We start from the raw sequence: 19,606 nt of genomic DNA, 5'->3' as shown, positions 1-19,606 counted from the left end.
TGGGAACTTGGCTGATACCGGCAGTCCTGGAGGTTGCTTGGAGAAATCGATCCATCCTAAGTAATACCATTAGCCCTGGTGGGAAAAGGAAGTGGCAGGGGAGGCTGGGGAGAGTCTGGTTTCTGGGAGCTTGCTTGAGTGCTCAGTGTCTGAGCAGCACGTCTCTGTTAGCAAGACTTCTGGGCCTCCTCAGAAGTACCTTCCGGGAAGCCCTCAGTGCCTCCTCCTTTTGTGGCTGGTCCCTGGGGATGTGGGAATAATTCAAGCCATCCCATGGGGGAGACAGGCCCATCAACAGTGCTCATGCAAGATGCCTGGGGAAGACTGAGGGCTATGGGAAGCTGGGAAACCCTCTAACCAACCTGGATCTCAGGGGAGGCTCCCTGGAGGAGATAATGTCTGAGCTGAGACTTGAAGGATGGGTAGGTATTAGTCAGCTGAAGGGACAGCAAGTTCTGGAGGATAAGGCTGGAGAAATCAGAAGCCATTTGTTCAAGAGCTTGCTCTGGCCACAGGTGAGGGCTTGGGTTGGTGGGGTGTGATCCCCGGAGGGAGGCCAGAGGATTTCCTACCTAGGGGAGAGATGAGACCTGAGCCAGGCCAAGAGGATGGTGAGAAGAGGCTGTGAGGGATGTTAGAAGCAGGTTGGGGGGGGAGGGGGGGCAGGGTGCCTGGGTGGCTCAGTTGGTTAAGCATCTGACTTTGGCTCAGGTCATGATCTCACGGACCGTGAGTTTGAGCCCTGCATCGGGCTCTGTGCTGACAACTCAGAGCCTGGAGCCTGCTTCACATTCTGGGTCTCCCTCTCTCTCTGCCCTCCCCCACTCACACTCTGTCTCTCTCTCTCTCAAAAATAAATAAACATTAAAAAATAAAAAAAATAAAAAACCTTGGGGTGCCTGGGTGGCTCAGTTAGTTGGGCATTGGGCTGCAGCTCAGGTCGTGATCTCACGTTTCACAGGTTCGGGCCCCGTGTCGGGCTCTGTACTGACAGCTCGGAGCCTGGAGCCTGCTTCAGATTCTGTGTCTCCCTCTCTCTGCCCCCCTCTCTCTCTCTCTCAAAATAAATAAACATTAAAAAAAAAAAAAAAAAGCAGGTTGAAGAGGTCAATGTGGCCTGTGCTGGGTCTGCAGGGCCTGGGTGACTCGCCCAGGGACAGGCAGTTGCTTCTGGCTGTCTCAATCAGGACACAGCCACCAGGTGGGCTTTGCCACACCTAGTAACTGAAGCCGTGGGAAGGGACAAAAGGCCCCAGGAGAATATGCAGAGGAGAGAGAAGAGGTTTGCCTCCCCAAGATGCCCCTATAGTTGTGAATGGTGTGAAAATTCATCAAGCTGGGGGAAGGGGGGAGATGATTCCAAGAGCCACAATCAGCTGAGCCCTGGGCTGAGGCCCCAGGGCAGGCGGTTCTGCTTTCCTGATTTGAAGTGCAATTTCCATTCCTGGTGCTTTGTAATGCTCATTGTTGGGGGGGAGGGGGGGGGGGCAGAGCAGAGGACACGTGGGACTCAGTCCCAGGCTCCAGGAGTCCTGGGAAAGGCTTGTGAGAGCAGGGGGACCTGGGCGTGCGCTCCTGTTCACAGAACACCCACCTGCTATACCTCAGTCACTGCAGTGATGTGCCCTCTCGGCACCCGCCCCCCAGTCTGGTCTCCTATGGGTGTCAAGGCAAAGGCTGTTACCCCATTTTACAGATTCAGAAACCAAGGCTCAGGGAAGAACCCTAGAGGCCCCAGCCACAGAGCAAAGGTGGGGACAGATGGGATGGATCTGACCAGCAGAGGCCCTACTCTTGGGGTAAGATCTGGCCTTCTACCCCCTCTGGAAGGCTGCGAATGTGGGAATACATTTGTACGCTCCTTCTAGAGTGGAATGAAGTAAAGCTGAGAGCCTTCTCCCCCAACTGCCCCTGCCGCTCCACAACCCCACAGGACCTAAGTCACCAGGCTACAACAGCACCCCACTGCACACTGTTCCCTAAGCCCTGGGCTCAGCTTGGCTCAGAGAGCCCTCAGCAGCTACATCCTATTCCACATACCTCCCCGGGGAGCCACGGGCACAGAGGCTATGCCAGACAATTCCCAGCAATTAGGAGGCTCCTGGTCAGTCAATATTCCCAGCAAGGCCCTAATGCATCTCCCCCCTCCTAACAGACCAGAGGCTGTAATCCTTGTGCTGAGGTTAGCATTTGGTCGGGTGGGGCAGGGGAGCAGGGGTAGGTCGAGGCCCTGAGTACCACCGAGGTGGAAGCTGTGGGTAGGCCCGAAGCCCAGACCGACCGCCCCTCTGGAGCAGCCCCTGGGCACTTAGGCCTCAGCTCAGTGCTGCCTCCAGGAAGCATGCCCCACCGCTCCCCCTCCCCCCGCCCTCCCCCTCCCCCTGCCACCATGCACAATGTTAAGTGCCCACAGGTCCCCCTTACTGTCTCCAAAATACCAGCTCCTGAGCCATTATAGCCGGCCCAGGGGTTGAGGTCAGCAAACTGGCCCTGTAAAGGGCTGGGCAGTATGTATTCTAGTCTTTGTTGGCCATTCAGTCTCTCTTACAATCACCCACCTCTGCAGTTATAGTTACGGAAGCCATAGACAATGCATAAGCAAATGATTGAGGCTGCATCCAATAAAACTTTATTTATGGACACGGAAATCTGAGTCTCGTATAATTTTCATGTGTCACAAAATATTGTTTTCATTTGTTCCCCCAAACTGTGAAAATATAGAAAAACCATTCTTAGCTTGTGGGTTATATAAAAATAGGTGGCTGGTTGGATTGAGTTACATGAGTTACAATTTGCCAACCCTGGGCCTAGAGCAAGGCCCCTTGGAGCCAGACTGACTGGCTCTGCTGTGTGACCTTTGGCAAATGGCTGAACATTTCTGTGCTTCAGATTTCTCATCTGTAGAATGGGGGTGATAATGATAATACGTGGGGAATGTCAAATGCTGCGGCTGCTTTGTTGTTCTTGCAAAGCAGCTTTTGGCCATTTTCAAAGGTTAAACATGGAGGGGCGCCTGGGTGGCTCAGTCGGTTAAGCATCCAAGTCTTGATTTCAGCTCAGGTCATGATCTCTCATGGTTCATGAGATTGAGCCCTGCATCAGGCTCCACACTGAGTATGGAGCCTGCTTGGGGTTCTCTCCCCGCCCCCTCTCTCTGCCCCTCCCCTGCTTGTACACTCTGTCTGTCTCCCAAAAATAAATAAACGTTAAAAAAAATTTTTTTTAAGAATAAAGGGTGAAATTTTTGGCTTGTGAGTTTGATCTCATAGGGCTGCTATAAGAGTAATGCAGAATAAGTGACTGACTTTGCCTCTCACGGGTCCTACGGGGGCCCTGAGGGCATCGGTGTGCCTGTCCTGTTCACATTGTCTCCAGGACCTAGGATAGGACCCGACACATAACATGTGGCTTCGAGTTTCTAGAGTCCCACAGATGGGGGGGGGTTGCATCCTGACCCCTTGGGTAAATTATTTGGCTGCTCTGGGCCCCAGGCCCCTCGTTGGTCAGTGGGATGATAATGACAGTGGCGATAAGGATCAGATGATGTTTGACATCAGGGCGTGTGAGGGGCCCAGGCCGGCGGCCACTTGACCACATTTGGCCCTTGCTGGCCCCAAGAGGCCGAACCCCCCCACAGGTGTCTCCTGGGCGCCAGGCAGGGTCGGGCAGTTGCCCTGATGGCAGCAACTCAACCCACAGGCCACCATTCATTGTTCCACCGACCACGGGCAGAACTCCCTGAGCGGGCAGCCCCCTGAGCCCAAAGGAGCGAACACTTTGGGGGCACCAGAGCAGTTTCCCAGCTTGACCGCAGCCGGGTGTCAGACTGCACGCCAGGTGCCGTCCCGTCCTTTTTCCGAGCCTCAGCTTGTCCAGTTATCAAATGGGTTTGGGACGTAGGCCCTGCCACCTGAGGGGCAAAGTGTTCACCTAGTGCCTGCTGTATTTCAAATAAAATACACTGGGGGACACGATTGAGAAAATAAAGCTGAGAACGGCTGAGGGAGGATGGGAAGGGGTTGCAGTTTGACAGGAGATGGCCTGGGAAAGTCTGGTTGAGAAGAGAACATTTGAGCAAAGACCTGAGGAGAGGAGGGGAGGAGGGAGCCCCGTGGAGCTCTAAGGGAAAAGCAGTCCCGGCACAGGAAGCAGCAGCAGGTACACAGCAGGTGTGGCTGGGAGGGATCGGGTCGGGGGTGAGGGGCAGGAGACTGCCGGGGAGCCGGCAAGGGTGTGGGCCTTACCGCCGGGCCCTGGGCGGGACTGGCACCTTCTGCTGGGGCTGGGGCTGGGGCTGGCTGCCTGCACCTCCCCTGCCTCATGCCCCTGTGCTTCCTCCTGCAGGACCGGCCAGGGGCCTCATGGGTGCCTGAGGGCCGGGCGCCAGGGCCGCACGCAAGAGCATGGTGAGACACCAGCCCCTGCAGTACTATGAGCCACAGCTGTGCCTCTCCTGCCTCACGGGCATCTACGGCTGCCGCTGGAAGCGCTACCAGAGATCCCACGATGACACCACACCGGTGAGCCAGGCTGGGATGGGGTCAGAGGACTAGGGAGCCCCAGGGCCTGGGGGAAGCGTCTCAGCTCCATCACTCTGCTGTGTGGCTCTGGACAGGTCAATGCCCCTCTGGGTTTCAGTGTCTCCTTCTATAAAATGGGCCCGTGGTCACTCCTAAATCTACGTGACCAGGTGGGAAAGGAAGTAGGCCACCCTGTCACAGATGAGGCTGGTGAGCTCTCCTCTGACACACGGGACCTGGGCTGCTCCTGAGGTCTTGGCAGAGAGGGACGCTCCAGGAGGGACACTCCAAGAGGAAGGGCTCACCCCAAGGTGAACAGAAGTTTTCAGCTTCCTGGCAGATCCAGACAGGCCGGCAAGCAGGTGAGTGGTTGGAGGGAAGGGTGAGGAGGTGGTGCCAGGCCCTCCTGGAGCTTGGGAGCTGGCAGGGCCATGGCCTGGCACCAGGACTCTGTCACCTGAGCCACAGGCCTGTCGGAGCTGGCAGCAGGTGCCCAGCCAGATAAAGAAAGCCTCCTTCAATGGCCGGCACCCCAGGCCAGACCCGGAGCCGAGCCACGCTTCCGTCCCTGGGTCTCTGTCAGCCCGTGGATCTAGTTTCTTCTCTGAAGGAACCCAACTCCTTCAGGAGGGAAGAGAGGGAGGTCAAAGGAGTTTATCTAACAGGTTTGCTGCCCGGTAAACAGCTTTCCTCCTCTTTCCTGTTTGTCGGAACAAAGAAGCCAGCCTCCAAATTCAGCCAGCCTTGAAATAGGCCAAAGGTGTGGGTGGTCAGCTGAGGTCAGAGGCCAAGTATCACCAGGCTCTCTGGATGGGGAGGATGGGGAAGCCTGTCCACCATCCTGACCTCCTTCTCTGCCTGTGCTGGTGACCGACAGAGCACTAGCCTGAGTCAGGAGCCTGGGTTCATGACTCCCAAATGGTAAGAAGCAGGTGCCACATGGCCCGATGTATTACCACTCCCAGCCCAGAGGAGGCCACATGCTAAGCTGAGGCAAGGAAGAGGGAGGGGCCTGCCCAAGGCCCCAGGGCAGGTCCCTGCAGGGCTTGGGTGGCAGCCTCAGTCTACCCTCGGCCCTGCCTGGGACAGCCTTTCCCTCTTACGTGTTTGTGGGATCTCCCCAACAGTGATGTGGGCCATGAGATCGGAAGTCAGGCAGGCTTAAGTCCAAATAGCGCCCAGTTGTACCAAATTGCACAAAATTGTACCCGGTTGACTCTGGGCTTTCTCACCTGTGCAATAACATCCCCACTGAGGGAGCTGCCGGTGGCACTAATGGCACCAAGGGACAGGCACAGTGCTGGCTGTGACTAGTCGTTAAGTCATTCCCGACTCCAGGGCCTCGGCCTCTCCATCTGTGAAATGGAACAGGGGTTAGGTCAAGACTTGAGAATTCCTTTTCCACTGTGATCTGCTCTGAGCTGTGTTCCCCCCAGGGACTCGGGGCAGGCAGCAGGGCCTCCCCGTGTCGGGAAAGGCAGAAGCTTGGCAGGCAGCTGGCATCTGGGTGTCTGTGCCAGGAGCGGTGCTGAGCGCTGACACACGGCTACTCGTTCCTCCCAACGAGCCCTCGAGCTAGATGTCGCGGCCACCATTTCACATGGAGAAGCAGAAGCCAGGGATGCCAGTGAGGGGCAGAGTTGGGAGCTGGCCCCGGACAGCGTAGGTCCAATAGCTCCGGGTGGGAAGACATCGGAAGCTGAGGGAGGAGGATGGCTGGGCTCCCCAGCAGCAAGCCCCTAGGCTGTCAGAGTAGCCGCTGGAGGAAGGCGTGGCTCCCAGGACATCCCACACCCCTCAGTGCGCCCAGGACAGGCCCATCCCAGGCTTCAGAGTCAGGAAGTGACCGGGCTTGGCTGTGACCAGCACGGGGCCCCGGGGTGGAGGAAGTGGTGAGCTGAGGCCAGTTTTGGACTGACTCAGAGCCCAAGTGGTGCCGGCTCCGCAGATGCCAAGAGCTGGGGTGCCAGGTATGGCACAAAGGCAGTAGGGGCTGCAGGGGCCACAAGCCAGCTTGGCCTGGAGAGGGTTTTGCCACAGCTCTGGGTGTCAGAGCCTCCGGGCCTCCACAGGAAGGGCTGAGCTCACCTCAGGCGACCCACGAACCACGGAGACTCCCCTTCCCTGTCACTCACCTCATTCCGCTTCCCCGCCCACTTCCTGGGTTCCAGCCTCAGGCTGCTCACCCTTTTTCTCTCTTTCCCCCTTGTTCTTTCTCCCCAGTCCCTCCTTAGATGGCTGGGTGAGGACCAAGGGCGAGGCCTGTGATGTCCTTTCGGGGGGGCTGGGCCCTCTAGCCTGACACAGTGAGGGGAACAGTGATGGCGTCAGAGCTGGTGCAGAGTAGGAGCAAACTCCCTAAGTTTTGCTGAACGAACAGGCCCTGGGGTGAGCTCTGGAAGCACAGGATGGGGGGAAAGAGCACTGTCAGGGCCTCCAAAAGGCGTGGGGGCTCCAACTTTGGGCCTGTGCCTCTTCTCATCCCCAACTTCCCCTCAGATTTTGGGGGCCCCTCCCTCTGCCCAGGTACTGCCGCCCCTCAAGTCCCCTTGGGGGAGCCTCCCCTGGTCTTTCCCAACTCAGACAAGCCCTGGGTCAAGTTCTTCTGTGAAGCCAGACCTCTCTGGTCCTCATCTGTGAAATGGGGTGACAGACTGGGGGTGAGTTGCAGAAGCATTTCACTCATGATCTTGCTCAGCCTGGGAAATAAAGCATGAGAGTAACAGTTAACATTTATTGGATCCCTATTGTATGCTGGGATCCTAGAGCTTACCTGCATTGCCCTGTTGATTTGTTAGGTCGCCCCTGTGGGGCAGTTAACTGTCATGCCGATGGAGAACTCAAGGCTTAAAGCCGCAACACACATCACACTGGAGGGAGTCCACGATAGATTTGCAACAGGAGCCTCAGGAAGATGAAGGGTGTGGGGGGGCGGGGGGCATGCATGGTTGGAGTAGGAGATTAAATGAAAACTTGCAAGAAGGGGAAGAAAGCAGGGCCTGGAGGATCACTTGGGAAGTTGCCTGGGGAGGAGGAAGAAGATCGTGAGACCAGGAGTGTGCAGGGCAAGAATGGGAGTGGCTTGAATGCCAGACCTGGAGCCTTCCGTGGCTCTGGGATCAAGAGCTGGCCCTGCAGTACAAGAGTGGATCCTGGGGAGCCGGGAGGAGCCCCCTCCTCTGGGTCCCAGCTGGCAGCCTCCTTCCTGCCCCACCAGCCTATCCTTCCTGTCCCCCCAGCCTGACGCATTCCCACCTCCTCCGATCCTTTGCTCGTACTGTCCCCCACCCCCAGGACACACACTGGACAAATAAGGAAGCAGGAAACTGAGGACCGGAGAGGTGAAATGACCTATTCTGCCCCCAGCCCCTAGGGAGTGGAGGAGCCTGGCAGCAGGAGGCTGGCTCACTCGACAGCTAGGAAGGGGAAGTGAAGCTTTTTATAACTGGGGATAATTAATTGGTTGTTGTCTGTGACTCATTACTCTAATGCCGCCAATTAAGGACTTGCTAGGACAGAAGACAGTTCTCAGGCTGTCCCCCAGGGCCCCCTGAAGACTGTGTGTCTGTGGGAGGCAGCATAGTGTCAAAACCAGCTTCTCTGTAGCAAGAGGCATATAAGTCAGACACCTGAAGGAACTTCCCAGCCCAAGACAGACAGTGACTGTCACCTCTCTCGTGTTTCTATAGCACATTTGCCTTTTGAGGGCTGTTTTTTAAAAAGCTCGATTGGCCCCTCTGTCTCACAGAGGAGGCTCCAGGAAGAATGAGTGGTTTATTCAAGCCACGGGTGTTGAAGGCACAGCCTGCATTGCCCCCTGCTTGCATCCCCAGTCCAGACTGTTCCACACCCACAGTCTTGTCTGGGATGCACTAATTACTTATTTAATCAACACACCCGTCCGTCCCGATACTTGTTCTGGGCCCTGGGGTCAGGGAGGGGTATCTGACCCGGCTCCCCCCTCCCTTGAAGGGCTCCTAGGCTGGTGGGGGAGCATACAAGATCCAACATACCCAGGCCACCCAGGATCATCCCTGCTGAGGCCCAGGAAAACCCCAGGCAGGAGAGCTGGCCTGACCTGATGTCTGGGAGTTAGTCCTGTCTCGCCAGCTGGGGAAGTGTTCAAGGCACGGGGAGCCATGCGGACCAGAGCTTCCTTGTGTACTGGAGTTTCTTGTGTTTGGGAACCGAAAGCAATCTGGCCTCAGTGTGGCTCCGCGTGAGGAGGGAAGGTGGTGGCCACATGGCCTGGGCCTGAGGCTGTGCCAGGGAGCCTGTCCCCCCTCCTGGGTGGAGGCAGACCAGTCAGACTCAGGCTGTGCGAGGACCAGTCTGGTTAAATTGTGGAGGATGCGCTGAGGGGCCTGGGGTGGAGGTGGGGAGAGCAGGGAACTAGAGAGAGAGAGAGGTGGAGGCCGCTTTGCATACCCCAGGGAGGGGTATGCCGGTTCCTTGCAAAGGGAGGGATTCTAGAGACACTTGGAAGGTATAATCAACAGACTGGCTGTGGAAGAGATCGAGGGAGTCCTTTATGATGCCTCCCACCATCCCCTGATTTCTAGCCTAGCTAGAAATGAGGCCATTCCAGGGATGGAAATGGGAAATGGTGCTGTGTCCAGGGGCAAGTGGGAGGGGAGAGTGGTCTCTGTAGAGTCCAGGAAGAGCACAGTGCAGGTGGGACACAGGCAGCTAAGTCTCTCTTCCCCCAAGACCTACTTCCTATGACAGGAGCCCCTGCAGCCATACAAGAAGACCCCCACTGGGGGATGTTCATCAGACCTCCACCCCCCACCCCTTGCCCCTCCCAGGAGAACCTCACCCCTTCATAGCATCCTGCTTTTGCTCAGGCTGTCCCCTCACTTGGAACGCCCCTTCTCTCTTTACGTCTCAAGGCTCGTCATGAACGCCTACCCTTCTAAGAATTACCCCCTCGAACAAAAAGAGAATCAGGCCTCCCTCCCTCGGGCTCCCACAGCACCTCAGGCCTGGGCTGCCCCTTCGGACTGTGACTTTCTGTGTTTCCCAAGGGACTCAGTGTTGTGAGAGTGGAGCCTGGGCCTCGGAGGAGGGGCCTGGGCCAGGCTGGGAGGATGGTTGAGGCAGGGGCCTGAAGAATGGTGAGCAAGCCAGTTAGGGGCCGTGCCTGCCACCCTGCTGACTGGGCCTGGAGAGGCAGGACCGCTGATGAGTTCTCAGATATTGGGTGTCTGGAGAGGGCCAGCATACACGTATGGACAGGTGCATGCTGTCTTCCGGTGCCCCCAGCTGTGGTTGGCAGATGAGGGCGCTGACTTCGCAGGACCTCCCAGGCCACGCTCGGAGCCAGATTGGGCTCTGCCGGTGGGCAGGAGCCCAGGGGTGGAGAGTGTCCCAGCTGGTTCCCCACATCCCTGTCCTGTCGCCACCAAGTGGGCCTTGACAGGGGAGTGGATCCCAACTGGGAGTCAAGCTGGGCTCCCTGGATGAAGCAGCCTTTGCCCTGGGCTCCAGGGTGTGATTGGAGTCAGCCAGAAGTGCTTGGGTATTCCCTGCCAGGGAGCTGTGGCCTGAACTCTGCCCCGTCTACATTGTGACTTAGTGTGCGACCCTCAGGCAAGGCCAGACCTTCTCTGGGCCCCGGCTTGCTTACGGGTTAGATGGAGGTTCAGATTCATGCCGCAAGGGTCCAGTTAGACAACGGGTACCAATGCACGTCACGTGTGGTGCAAGAGAGACCGCCGTCCCGACTCTGGGGAAAGTGTGTTCTCCCTATAAACTTTCAAAGGGGTGGCTGTTCCCTTCTCCAGCACTTTGGCCGAAAGGGGCACAGCAGGTCAGAGGGGCGCCCTCTGATCCCCAGTTTTCCCATTCCTAAAATGGGGATAAGACCCCATGTTATCCTTTAAGCCTTGCAGGGCTGACATGACGATAAGAAAACGGGAGATGATGTTATTGCATCCATGAGAGACAGAGGAGAGTCTGGCAGAGCGCTGGTTTGTTGCAGTACAAACAGCTGAGGATTTATCGCCACAATAAAGCCAGGCCATCTCTGGCCTTCGGGAACCCCTGTACTCCACCTAGCTCCTCCTTGAATGGTGCCGAGGGTGCCTGGCCCTCCCTGGGAAGCGGCAAACATTCCGTGACTGCCTTGAGTGTCTGCTTAGGGAGCCTGGGTGGGACAGGAGATGGAACATCAGCAGTGCAGCCACCCACCACCCTGTGGCCTTGGCAGGGCCCTCTGAGGGCCTGGGATGATCCCTCCTGAGCACCCCCCCCCCCGCCCCCCCAGCTCTTCTGCTCCTGTCTCCCTATGGGCTGATGCAACCCCTAGGGTGGGTGGGGAGAGGCAGGGTGTTCCAGGCTGGGCTTGGTTTAATTCTACTGCCTAATGAGCCGCTCTGAGTGCACCCCAGCAGAAGCAAGGGCAGACAGAGGCCTAATTGCCCAGCTCTCTGTAGCCCAGAAAAATAAATCCGGCCTCTTAGGCTGTCAGGAGCTGGCTGGGGGTGGGGACTCTAATCCCTTTCCCTGCTTGGCCCTAATGCTGTAATACATCTCAAACCTCCCCAGGCCACCCCCTCCCCCAAATCTCCTGGGTCAGGGCCAAAGTAATCCTGCCAGGGCCTGCCTGCCTCTCCCCTCCCAGAGCTCCCCACACCCTTCCCAGCTGACATTTCCCAGACTTTTTCCGGTGCATCAGTCCCCCCATTTGGCATGTGGCAAGGGTGAAAACAGGCTGATGAGTGGAGGAGGAGCTGGCGTGCCCGAGATCCAGCCTGCAGGAGGGCAGACTGGCCCTCTGTGGGTAGGCACCCCTCAAGCTCTCCAGTCTTTGCAGGGCTGTGTGGTGCTGAGGGCACAGCTGAACTCTGCAAACTTTTTTTTTTTTTAATGTTTATTTATTTTTGAGAAAGAAAGAGAGAGAGCAAGAGTGTGAGCGGGGAGGGGCAGAGAGAGAGGGAGACACAGAATCCAAAGCAGGCTCCAGGCTCTGAGCTGTCAGCACAGAGCCCAGCGCGGGACTCAGACCCACAAACTGTGAAATCATGACCTGAGCCCAAGTCAGTCAGACGCTCAACCGACTCAGCCACCCAGGTGCCCCACTGGACTCTAGGACCTTAAAGCAGGGTGGGGACCCCAGGGGTGGCACAGGGAGCAGGGCTCAGCCCTGTGGAAGGAGCCGTGCCCAGCAGCAACCACACACGGGGAAAGGGCTGCCGTGGGGCAGACTAGAAAGCCTAGAATCAGTGCACACGCATGTGAGGATATTCTGTGTGGTAAACGAACGTGGAAATGACAGCAGATTTCACAAACCGTGTAGAGACAGCTGAAGTATCCATTTGGTGGAAATAAAATTAGATCTCTGCCTCTTACCTCAAACCAAAATAAATTCCAGATGGATTAAAATGTATTTTTTTTCTATCTTTAAATTCCTTTTCTCTATTGAGGAAGTGCACATTTGTTGAGAAAATTCAAACAACTTGGAAAGATGTAAAGTAGATGGAATTCTAATCTTAACGCTTGAGAGAAATGGCTTTCCAACCTCTATCCGTGCACGTATATATACATCCGTGTGGAGCGGTAGACAGATGAATATAGAGAGCTGGGTGGATTACAGGTTTGAATGTAAACCGCAAAGCCAAGAAATTACCACTATAAAATATGAATCAAATATATACTCTTGGGCTACCTGTCTTAAACATGATACCAAAGGCAAAAACCTATAAAGGAAAAGAAGGGTAGATTAGACTACATGAAAATTTAAATTTTTATGCAGAAAGCATAATAAACCAAATTAAAGTAAAACGATGAAATAAGAAAAAATACACAATAAGAGCGCCTGGGTGGCTCAGTTGGTTAAGCATCTGACTTCGGCTCAGCTCATGATTTCACGGCTCGTGAGTTCGAGCCCCACATCAGGCTCTGTTGTGACAGTGTGGACCCTGCTTTGGATCCTCTGTCTCCCTCTTTCTCTGCCCATGCCTCCCGCCACCCCACCCACTGCCGCCTGAAAAAAAAAAAAAAAAAGACATTGAAAAAAAGAAAAAGGGTCGCCTGGGTGGCTCAGCCGGTTAAACATCCAGCTTCAGTTCAGGTCATGATCTCATAGTTCATTAGTTCGAGCCTTGTGTCAGGCTCTGTGCTGACAGCTCAGAGCCTGGAGCCTGCTTCGGATTCTGTGTCTCTCTGCCCCTCCTCTGCTCACGCTCTGTCTGTCTCTTTCTCTCTCTCAAAAATAAGTAAATATTAAAAAATTAAAAAAGAAAAAATATACAGCACATATGAAGGTTAATACTCCTACATAGAGCTTTTATATGCCCATAGCAAAGGAAGCCAGTTCTCCCAAACAAAAGCTGCTGAGCTCTGTGCCTTTATACCTTCTGTTCTCTCCCTCTGCCCCAGTCCGGGCTCCCTAACCTGTCATCGCAGCAGGCCCATTCCTTCCAGCTTTGCTGCATGCATCCCCTCCTCCGGGAAGCCCTCTAGACCATCTCTCCTCCCGTAACTGGCCGTAGGATGGGAATTGCCTGCTGGCTTCTCAGTCACCTGTGGGGGTTGCTCAGAGGGGAATCCAGGCCTCATGCATCTCCCTGTGCAGGGCACAGCACATATATCTAGGATGACTGGAAGAGAGAGGTGGCAAGGGTGTAGAGGGGAGGTGCTGGGATTTGCTTTGGTATGGGGTGTGAGGTAGGGGTATAATTTTTTACCAATAGATGTCCCCACTCCATCTGTCGAATTCTGTATCCTTTCTGTACTAATTTACTATCTATTAATCTTGTGTCCTTGCTTCCAGGCTCTTCCCCTTCTTTTGGTCTGTTTCTCCATCTCTGAATTGGATCTGTAGAGGATGAGGCAAGATGATCTCTGAACTCTTGTCTAAGTCTGAAATTCCAGGGTTCCTGGCCTGGCACTGCCTATGACTCACTGTGTGACCTTGGGCCAGGCCTGGCCCCTCTGAGCCAATTTCCTCCTTGGTCAGACAAGGACAATTACATGTCTTGCTCATTGTTGCTCTGGGACAGTGGGAGATGCTGAAGGCACCCAGACCTGGGTGTGAATTCTGGCTCCACTATTACATTTGCCCTTTGTGGCCTTGGGCAAGCCACTTCCCCTGGCTGACCTCTGCTTTCCTCCAACTATACCACCTGCTTTGCAGAGCTGCGGGGAGGACGAGAGGAGTTGGAGCATGTGGAGGACTCCTAGGGGCACCTCGCCCCAACTCTGTGAAGAGCCCACGCAGGGCTCTGTCCTCCAAAGCCAGCCATGCGGGTTGGGAGGGGGCACAGGACAGGTGCTGTGCCAGGGTCTCCTTCCTTCATCTGTGCCAGCTCCTAGGACAGCAGCCTCCAGAGCTGGCCTGCCCTCTGCGTCCCACCAACGGTGACACCCACCCTGGACCGGGAGCAGGTGAGCTGCTGGCTGTCCTCAGCAGCCGGAAGAAATTGGGTGTAGGGCAGGGGGCGGGGGGGAACGTCTTGATCACTGTCTTCGCATAATTAAAGGGCTGTCAGATGCGAAACGATAATTATAGGAACCATCGTGGATTTGGCGACTTACAGCTTACATCTATATCTGGCAGCCCTCCCGTGAGGTAGAGGTGATGTCACCCCCGTGAATGGAGGAGGAAGCTGAGGCTTGGTCCTGAGCGGCCCATGGCATGCGGCTACTGGGGAGGAGGGCTGAGAATTAAGATCCAACTCTTGTTTACACCCTCCGCAGTGCCCTGGTCCTGTGGCCCCCAGAATTTCTTGCCCTTTTACTGGACTTGTTATGTGTAGAATCCGAGAACCAGCTTCAGGGTGGCGGCCGAGGATGTCAGTGGTGCCTGAGGGAGGGACGGAGGGACACATTGTAGGTCCTGCTGGTCTCTGCAGCATGCCGACCTGCTGGCCCCATTTTACAGAGCAGGAAGCTGGTGCCTGAGAGGATAAATAAATGTCTCCCCCAAGGTCACCCATTTAGTAGGAGGCGGCCAGTCTTGGGTTCAAAGCCAGTGTTGCTGGGCTCCCAAAGGCAGCTTGCCTCTATCCGGCTGCTGTCTTAGAAGGAAGAGGCAGGCAGCACCAGAGGGAGAGTGCCCGTCCCTGCAGCTAAGGAGCAGAAGCAGGGTGGGCTCCTCCCCTGGGGGCTGCAGAGGCAGGGACTGGCGGGGAACAGGAGTCCAGCGAAACAGCGCTGTCCCCGCCATCCTGTGAATCTGAAGTCTGTGGCCGTGTCAAGGATGGATGGCTCCTGCTGCCTATGCGGAATTCAGGCTCCGGGGTCCATTTGGGGGTCCAGGGCAGGGTCCCCAGGAGGGGAAGCGGTGTCTGCGTGCATCCTGGCCTGGGGTGGAGGTGTGGGGTGGGCCGGGCCCCCAGGAGAGTGGTACAACACGCTGTCACAGCCGGGCCTGTGCGGGCGTTTCCTGTGGAGGGCTGGCTTTGTGCGGCAGCCAGGCTTGGCGACTGTGCGAGCCCCCGCTGCTCATAAGCTCTTTCAGCACGTTTTTCTCTGAATGCAGAAGGCTCTGGGGTGGGCGGGACGGAGACGAAGAGGGACCGGAGACGACTCCACGATCATCAGGAGGCGGTGAGGAGGAGCGGTGGCATCTGGGAAATTGGCACAGTGTCGCCTGGCGCGGGATGGAGGGACCCGTCTTCTGGAGGGTGGGGACAAGAACGGGAGGAGATGAGGCAGGGGGTGCAGGGCTGAATGCCCTGGCCTCTGGGGCTGGGTCTCCCCGCCTCTCCATCACCCTCAGCTCCCGGCACAGGGATGGAGCGGCCCCCGCAGCTCGCGGCCGGGCCTGTGCCCCTCCCCAGCTGCTCTCAGCCTCTCCCTGTGCCTGCTGCTGCCCAGCCAGCTCAGGAGCTCCCTGACCCTTGTCCCGCTCAGGTGGCTACAAGGCTCTGAACGGAAGGAGGCTGGGTATCACAGGAGCTCCTTCTCCTGGTCCCTCAGCCAGAGGATATGTCTGGGTTGGATGATGGCCCCGTCCACTGGGGACCTGAAGCCTCCCCACGTCACAGGTTCACGCCTTTACACCATGTCTGAGCATCACCTTGCGCTCTGCAGGATGTGAGCCCAGGGTACGCAGACGTATCTCAGCCATCCCTGCCCTGAAGGAGTCCACAGCCCAGGGAACCGTCCCTTATTATGTGCCTACTGTATGCCACTTGATGTATATCACCTCATTTAATAGCAATCCTCCAAGGTAGGGGGTTATTCTCCCTGTTTTACAGGCGAGGAAACTGAGGCTCAGAGGAGTTAACTTGCCCAAGAGGCAGAGACCGGTCCATCTGCCTCCTGAGCCCAGGTTATTTTCATCTCCACATTTCAGAATGTGATTGAGGGTCAAATTGGCGGGCACCACGACTCTGTGCAGAAGTACTCAGGGAAAGGAGGTCTTCAAGGCCTGGAGGGATGCGGGTGTTTCCTGAAGGAGAAGGAGGTTTGGCCTGGGGTAGAGCCCCGAGAGAGAGGAGCGAGAATCGCAGGGGGCCAGGCTGGGCCTGGGACTACCATCCTCGGTCCCAGACGGCAAGGGCGGGTTTTGGGGAGAACTGCACAGGGCTGGCTCTCATGGGGGCGTCTGTCAAGATACCGAGTTCAATCCCACATCTATCCTCCCCCACTTGGTGACCTCGGGTATGTTCCTCAACCTCTGACTCCCCCCTACGCATCCATACTGAGCCTTTGTGCAAATGAGCAAAAGTCTCCCGTTCTCCAGGACTCATGCCCAGCATGTACTGGAAAACAATCATGGCAAATATGTGTACCGATGGTAACCATGACGTGAGTGCCACTTCTTAGTGATGAGGTCCACAGCTCGTTCAGCTGAATGTGCTGGCCCTTCTCTGAGGCTTGGGGGTTTTCCTCATTTGCTCTCGGATGGAGATAAAACCCCACAAAGAGAGAGTCCCAGGCCCTGGGCGGACTGAGAGGTGATGGAGGGCTGGTGGGTCCGCCGTCCCTCCCCAGCTGGCAGTGACCTCAGAGCCCGCACCGCCTGGGAGCAGGCCCAGGCCTTTCTCCTGTAGTGGCCCTGACAAGGACCCTTAATGCCATTTGCAGCCTCTTTGTTGATGGAGCCACTTCCTCTGCCAGTTCCTGGCCTGTCCCTCCCCTTTCTTCCAGCCCCCGCCATCCAGGTTTTTCCTCTGATTGTTCTTACAGTGACCTGCCGCTTCCCTGCTGGGGTCGGGTCTCTTCATCCCCATCTACAGGCTCCCTGTGGCCATGGGGCCACCAGCTTCTAGCTCCCAGGATTTTCATCTCCAGGTGGCCCCCGACCCCAGCTCGTGCCAGTTCTGATAGTGGGGTTCCTCATTCCTTAATGCCACGGCCTTGCCCCCGTATCTGCTGTGCCCTCAGTGTCTCATCCACCTGCCGGCTCTAATCTTATCTGGTGTCCAGGGCTGGGGCAGGGGAGCCCCTCATTCTCACCCAGTCTTTCCTGCCCCACCCTCAGGATCTGGTCAAGTGGGGACAGTGGCCCTTAGTGCACAGGGCCCGTCTGCTGTGGGTCCCCCAACGCCTGTGGTATTCCTAGCAAACCTGTCAGAATTGCCCCTCGGTTATGCATCATAACTCACCGTAGGACATCCCCCAACACGTGTAGCAGCTTTTCTAACCTGCCACTGTCCCTACAGCTAGCCCCCTGGTCCCACCAGCTATTGAATTCCAGGCTGCTTGCCTGGGACAGGACCCATCATAGGCTGAGGCTCACCCCTCACCCAGGCCCCTCCCAGAACCCTGTCTAGTGGCCAGAGGTGCAGCAGCTTGCCCCTGCCGAAGTGGAGGGATCTCTGTGGCCAGATGGCCATTCACTGCTGCCAGCCGGAGGTCCGCAGAAGACCATGGGCCCCTCTGCGGGGGCGGGATGGTAAGCCCCTAGTGAAATGTCTCCTGGGTGGGCATCTTCATGGCAGAGTAAGAGAAAGGGTCTTTTCTCACCGATCATTATCAAATTCTTCTTAAGTTCCCACCCCACGCCGGGAATAGGAAGATCACCTAGATCTCGAAGGTGCTTAGAGTATAACAGAGGTAACTGACATATAAAGACAGTTCTAGAACTGCAGGGTCTATGCTGGAACAGACATGGGGTCAGGGCTATGGAAGCTCTGTGGACAGGAGATTGACCTGATGGGACAGGGAAGGCCTCAGGGAGGAGGAGGGCCGCCCCGTGAACCAGAGAGGGGTTGCCTTCTAAATGGAGGGTATGGCTTGTGTAGAGGTACGGGGCTTGAATAAGCCTGAGGGACTGGGCAGTTCAGAGCGTGGCCTGTAAAGTGCCTGTGTGAGGGCAGAGGTGAGGGCTGAAGCCAGTGATATTCTCAGGCTGGGGCATGACATGACCAGAGAAGGATCAGGCTTTAAGGACCTATGTTTAAGCTGGCCTGGAAGCAGCCAGCTATGCTCTGCAGGAAGTAGGGGCGAATGAGTTCTTACTTGTGAGCAAATGAGAATTGGAGGCAGCAAGAGGGACTCGGAGAAAGCCGAGACCCAGGCGATGCTAGGCCAGCCGGGCTGGGGTTGCTGGCTCAGACGGGGCATCCCCCAGCCCTCAGCCCCGAGGCTGAGCTACAGCCCTTCTCTGCTCCCCCAGACAGTCCCAGCCATTCTTGGGTTCCAGTGCTCCAGAAAGGCACATGGCTCACCCTGCTCCTATCTGGGGTCTCTCCATTCCTGAGCAAGGCTGCACCTCATGGGCCCAGGGCTGGGGCTCGTGCCATTCTCTGTCCAGGTGGGACAGACACGGGTGGTCCGGTCTCTAAGAAACCACCCACCGCCAGCTGCTGGAAAGATGGTTTCACCTCCGCCTCTCTGCTTATGTCCAAAGCGGGGGTAAGCAAGGCTGCCTGGCTCTGTACATGACAGCGAGCGGAGGAGGCTGCTTTCACTGTCACCCAAGCTCAGACCCTCCTGCCCAGGGCTAGGCACGGAGTGGGTGCTCAGTGTGGACCTTCGTCGGGGTTTGAGGGCCTGTCCTGCGTGCTGGGCGTGGCAGAGCATGCCTGAAGCCGTGCTACCAGAGCACGGACTGCTTGCCAGCCCTGGCTCCGAGCACTTGGCTTGTATTATCTCATTTAATGCTCACGTCAACCCCGTGGTGGAAGTACTAGTATTGTCCCCACGTCGCACGGGAATACGCTGAGGCACAGAAGGGTTATGTCAGCTTGTGATGCCTGAGGCTAAATGGCTTGTAAGCTCCAGACACTGTGTGCATAGCCGCTCCACTGTGGTGGCTTCTTGATGGCACAGGATGGAGGTGTCCCGGGCAGTGAGTGAACTTTCTCTCCTCTTGTACTTGTGTCCCTGCCTGCAGTCATAAATGCTAAGGGAGTGTCCTTGCAGAACCTGAAGTCGCTTGCGAGACACAGTCACGTGAGCCGATCGCGGTGCACAGGGCGTGAGTTTAAAGTCGGGGGCACTGAGGTTGTGGCAGCAGCGTGGGCTGGGTGGCAGAGGTGAAATCCAGGAAGACTTCACAGAGGAGGTGACATTTGAGCTGACTTGAAAGGTGAATGGGAATGTGAGACTAATAAACCAGGAGGGATGGCTCTTCCGGGGTGAGGGAATTGGTTGGGGAAGGGGATGAAGGCAGAGAGGTGGAGAGAACACCCCCAGAGGGGCTCCCCTGCTTGGCTAAGCAGTGAGGAGCCATCAAGAGGTTACACTGAGGTTTGAATCATGGCTCTGGGCTGGAAGGATCAAAGAAGCCTAAGGGAGCTGCAGGGAGCCCGCAAGCCTTCTGGGCAACGGTCAGGCAAGAGATACCCAGGCTGCCCAAGCCCTGCAACCCCTCAAGGTGGGGGTGGTCTTTGTTCTCTTCTATGCTGACTTCCCCTCAAACGCCGTTTGTTCGTTCTGATGATCTCAGCGGTTTCCCAGAGAGCAGGATGTTCCCAGCTTGCTGTGCTTCTGAGATAAGGCGACAGACGAAAGCAGGGATAAACCTGAGGGCCCAGCCGGAAGTGCCTGCGGACCTCTCTGGAAGCAGCAGTGTCGGGGGCCCCCACGCCCCTCCCTGCAGGAGACAGAGGGGCTACGTGGCCCAGCCCTGAGGGGCCGGTGCCTGGTACGGGTGGCAGAAGGCTACACTCCGAGGCCAGAGACTG

General features: G+C 56.6%; 2 protein-coding genes across 8 annotated transcripts in view; both read left to right on the top strand.

Moving 5' to 3' along the window:
• Positions 1-19,606, top strand: part of KLHL35 (kelch like family member 35) — a 140,502-nt gene that overhangs the window by 79,828 nt on the left and 41,068 nt on the right. The gene's annotated exons all lie outside the window — the stretch shown is intronic.
• GDPD5 (glycerophosphodiester phosphodiesterase domain containing 5) overlaps positions 1-19,606 on the top strand; it is an 87,540-nt gene that overhangs the window by 40,657 nt on the left and 27,277 nt on the right. For 6 of the 7 annotated variants that reach the window (XM_060605589.3, XM_081790332.1, XM_081790333.1 and 3 more), the window contains one exon: positions 4,345-4,520. In XM_060605589.3, coding sequence (XP_060461572.1) covers positions 4,404-4,520 — 117 coding nt within the window. In that variant the 5' untranslated portion in view covers positions 4,345-4,403. Of the gene's footprint in view, positions 1-4,344; positions 4,521-18,989; positions 19,009-19,606 lie in introns of those variants that run through there. The other variant, XM_081790334.1, reaches the window with a different exon arrangement.

This window comes from Panthera onca, chromosome D1 (genome assembly GCF_046562875.1).
Source record: "Panthera onca isolate mPanOnc1 chromosome D1, mPanOnc1 haplotype 2, whole genome shotgun sequence".
NCBI lineage: Eukaryota > Metazoa > Chordata > Mammalia > Carnivora > Felidae > Panthera > Panthera onca.
The sequence above is the reverse complement of the archived record's forward strand: the minus strand, read 5'-3'. Positions and strand labels throughout refer to the sequence as shown.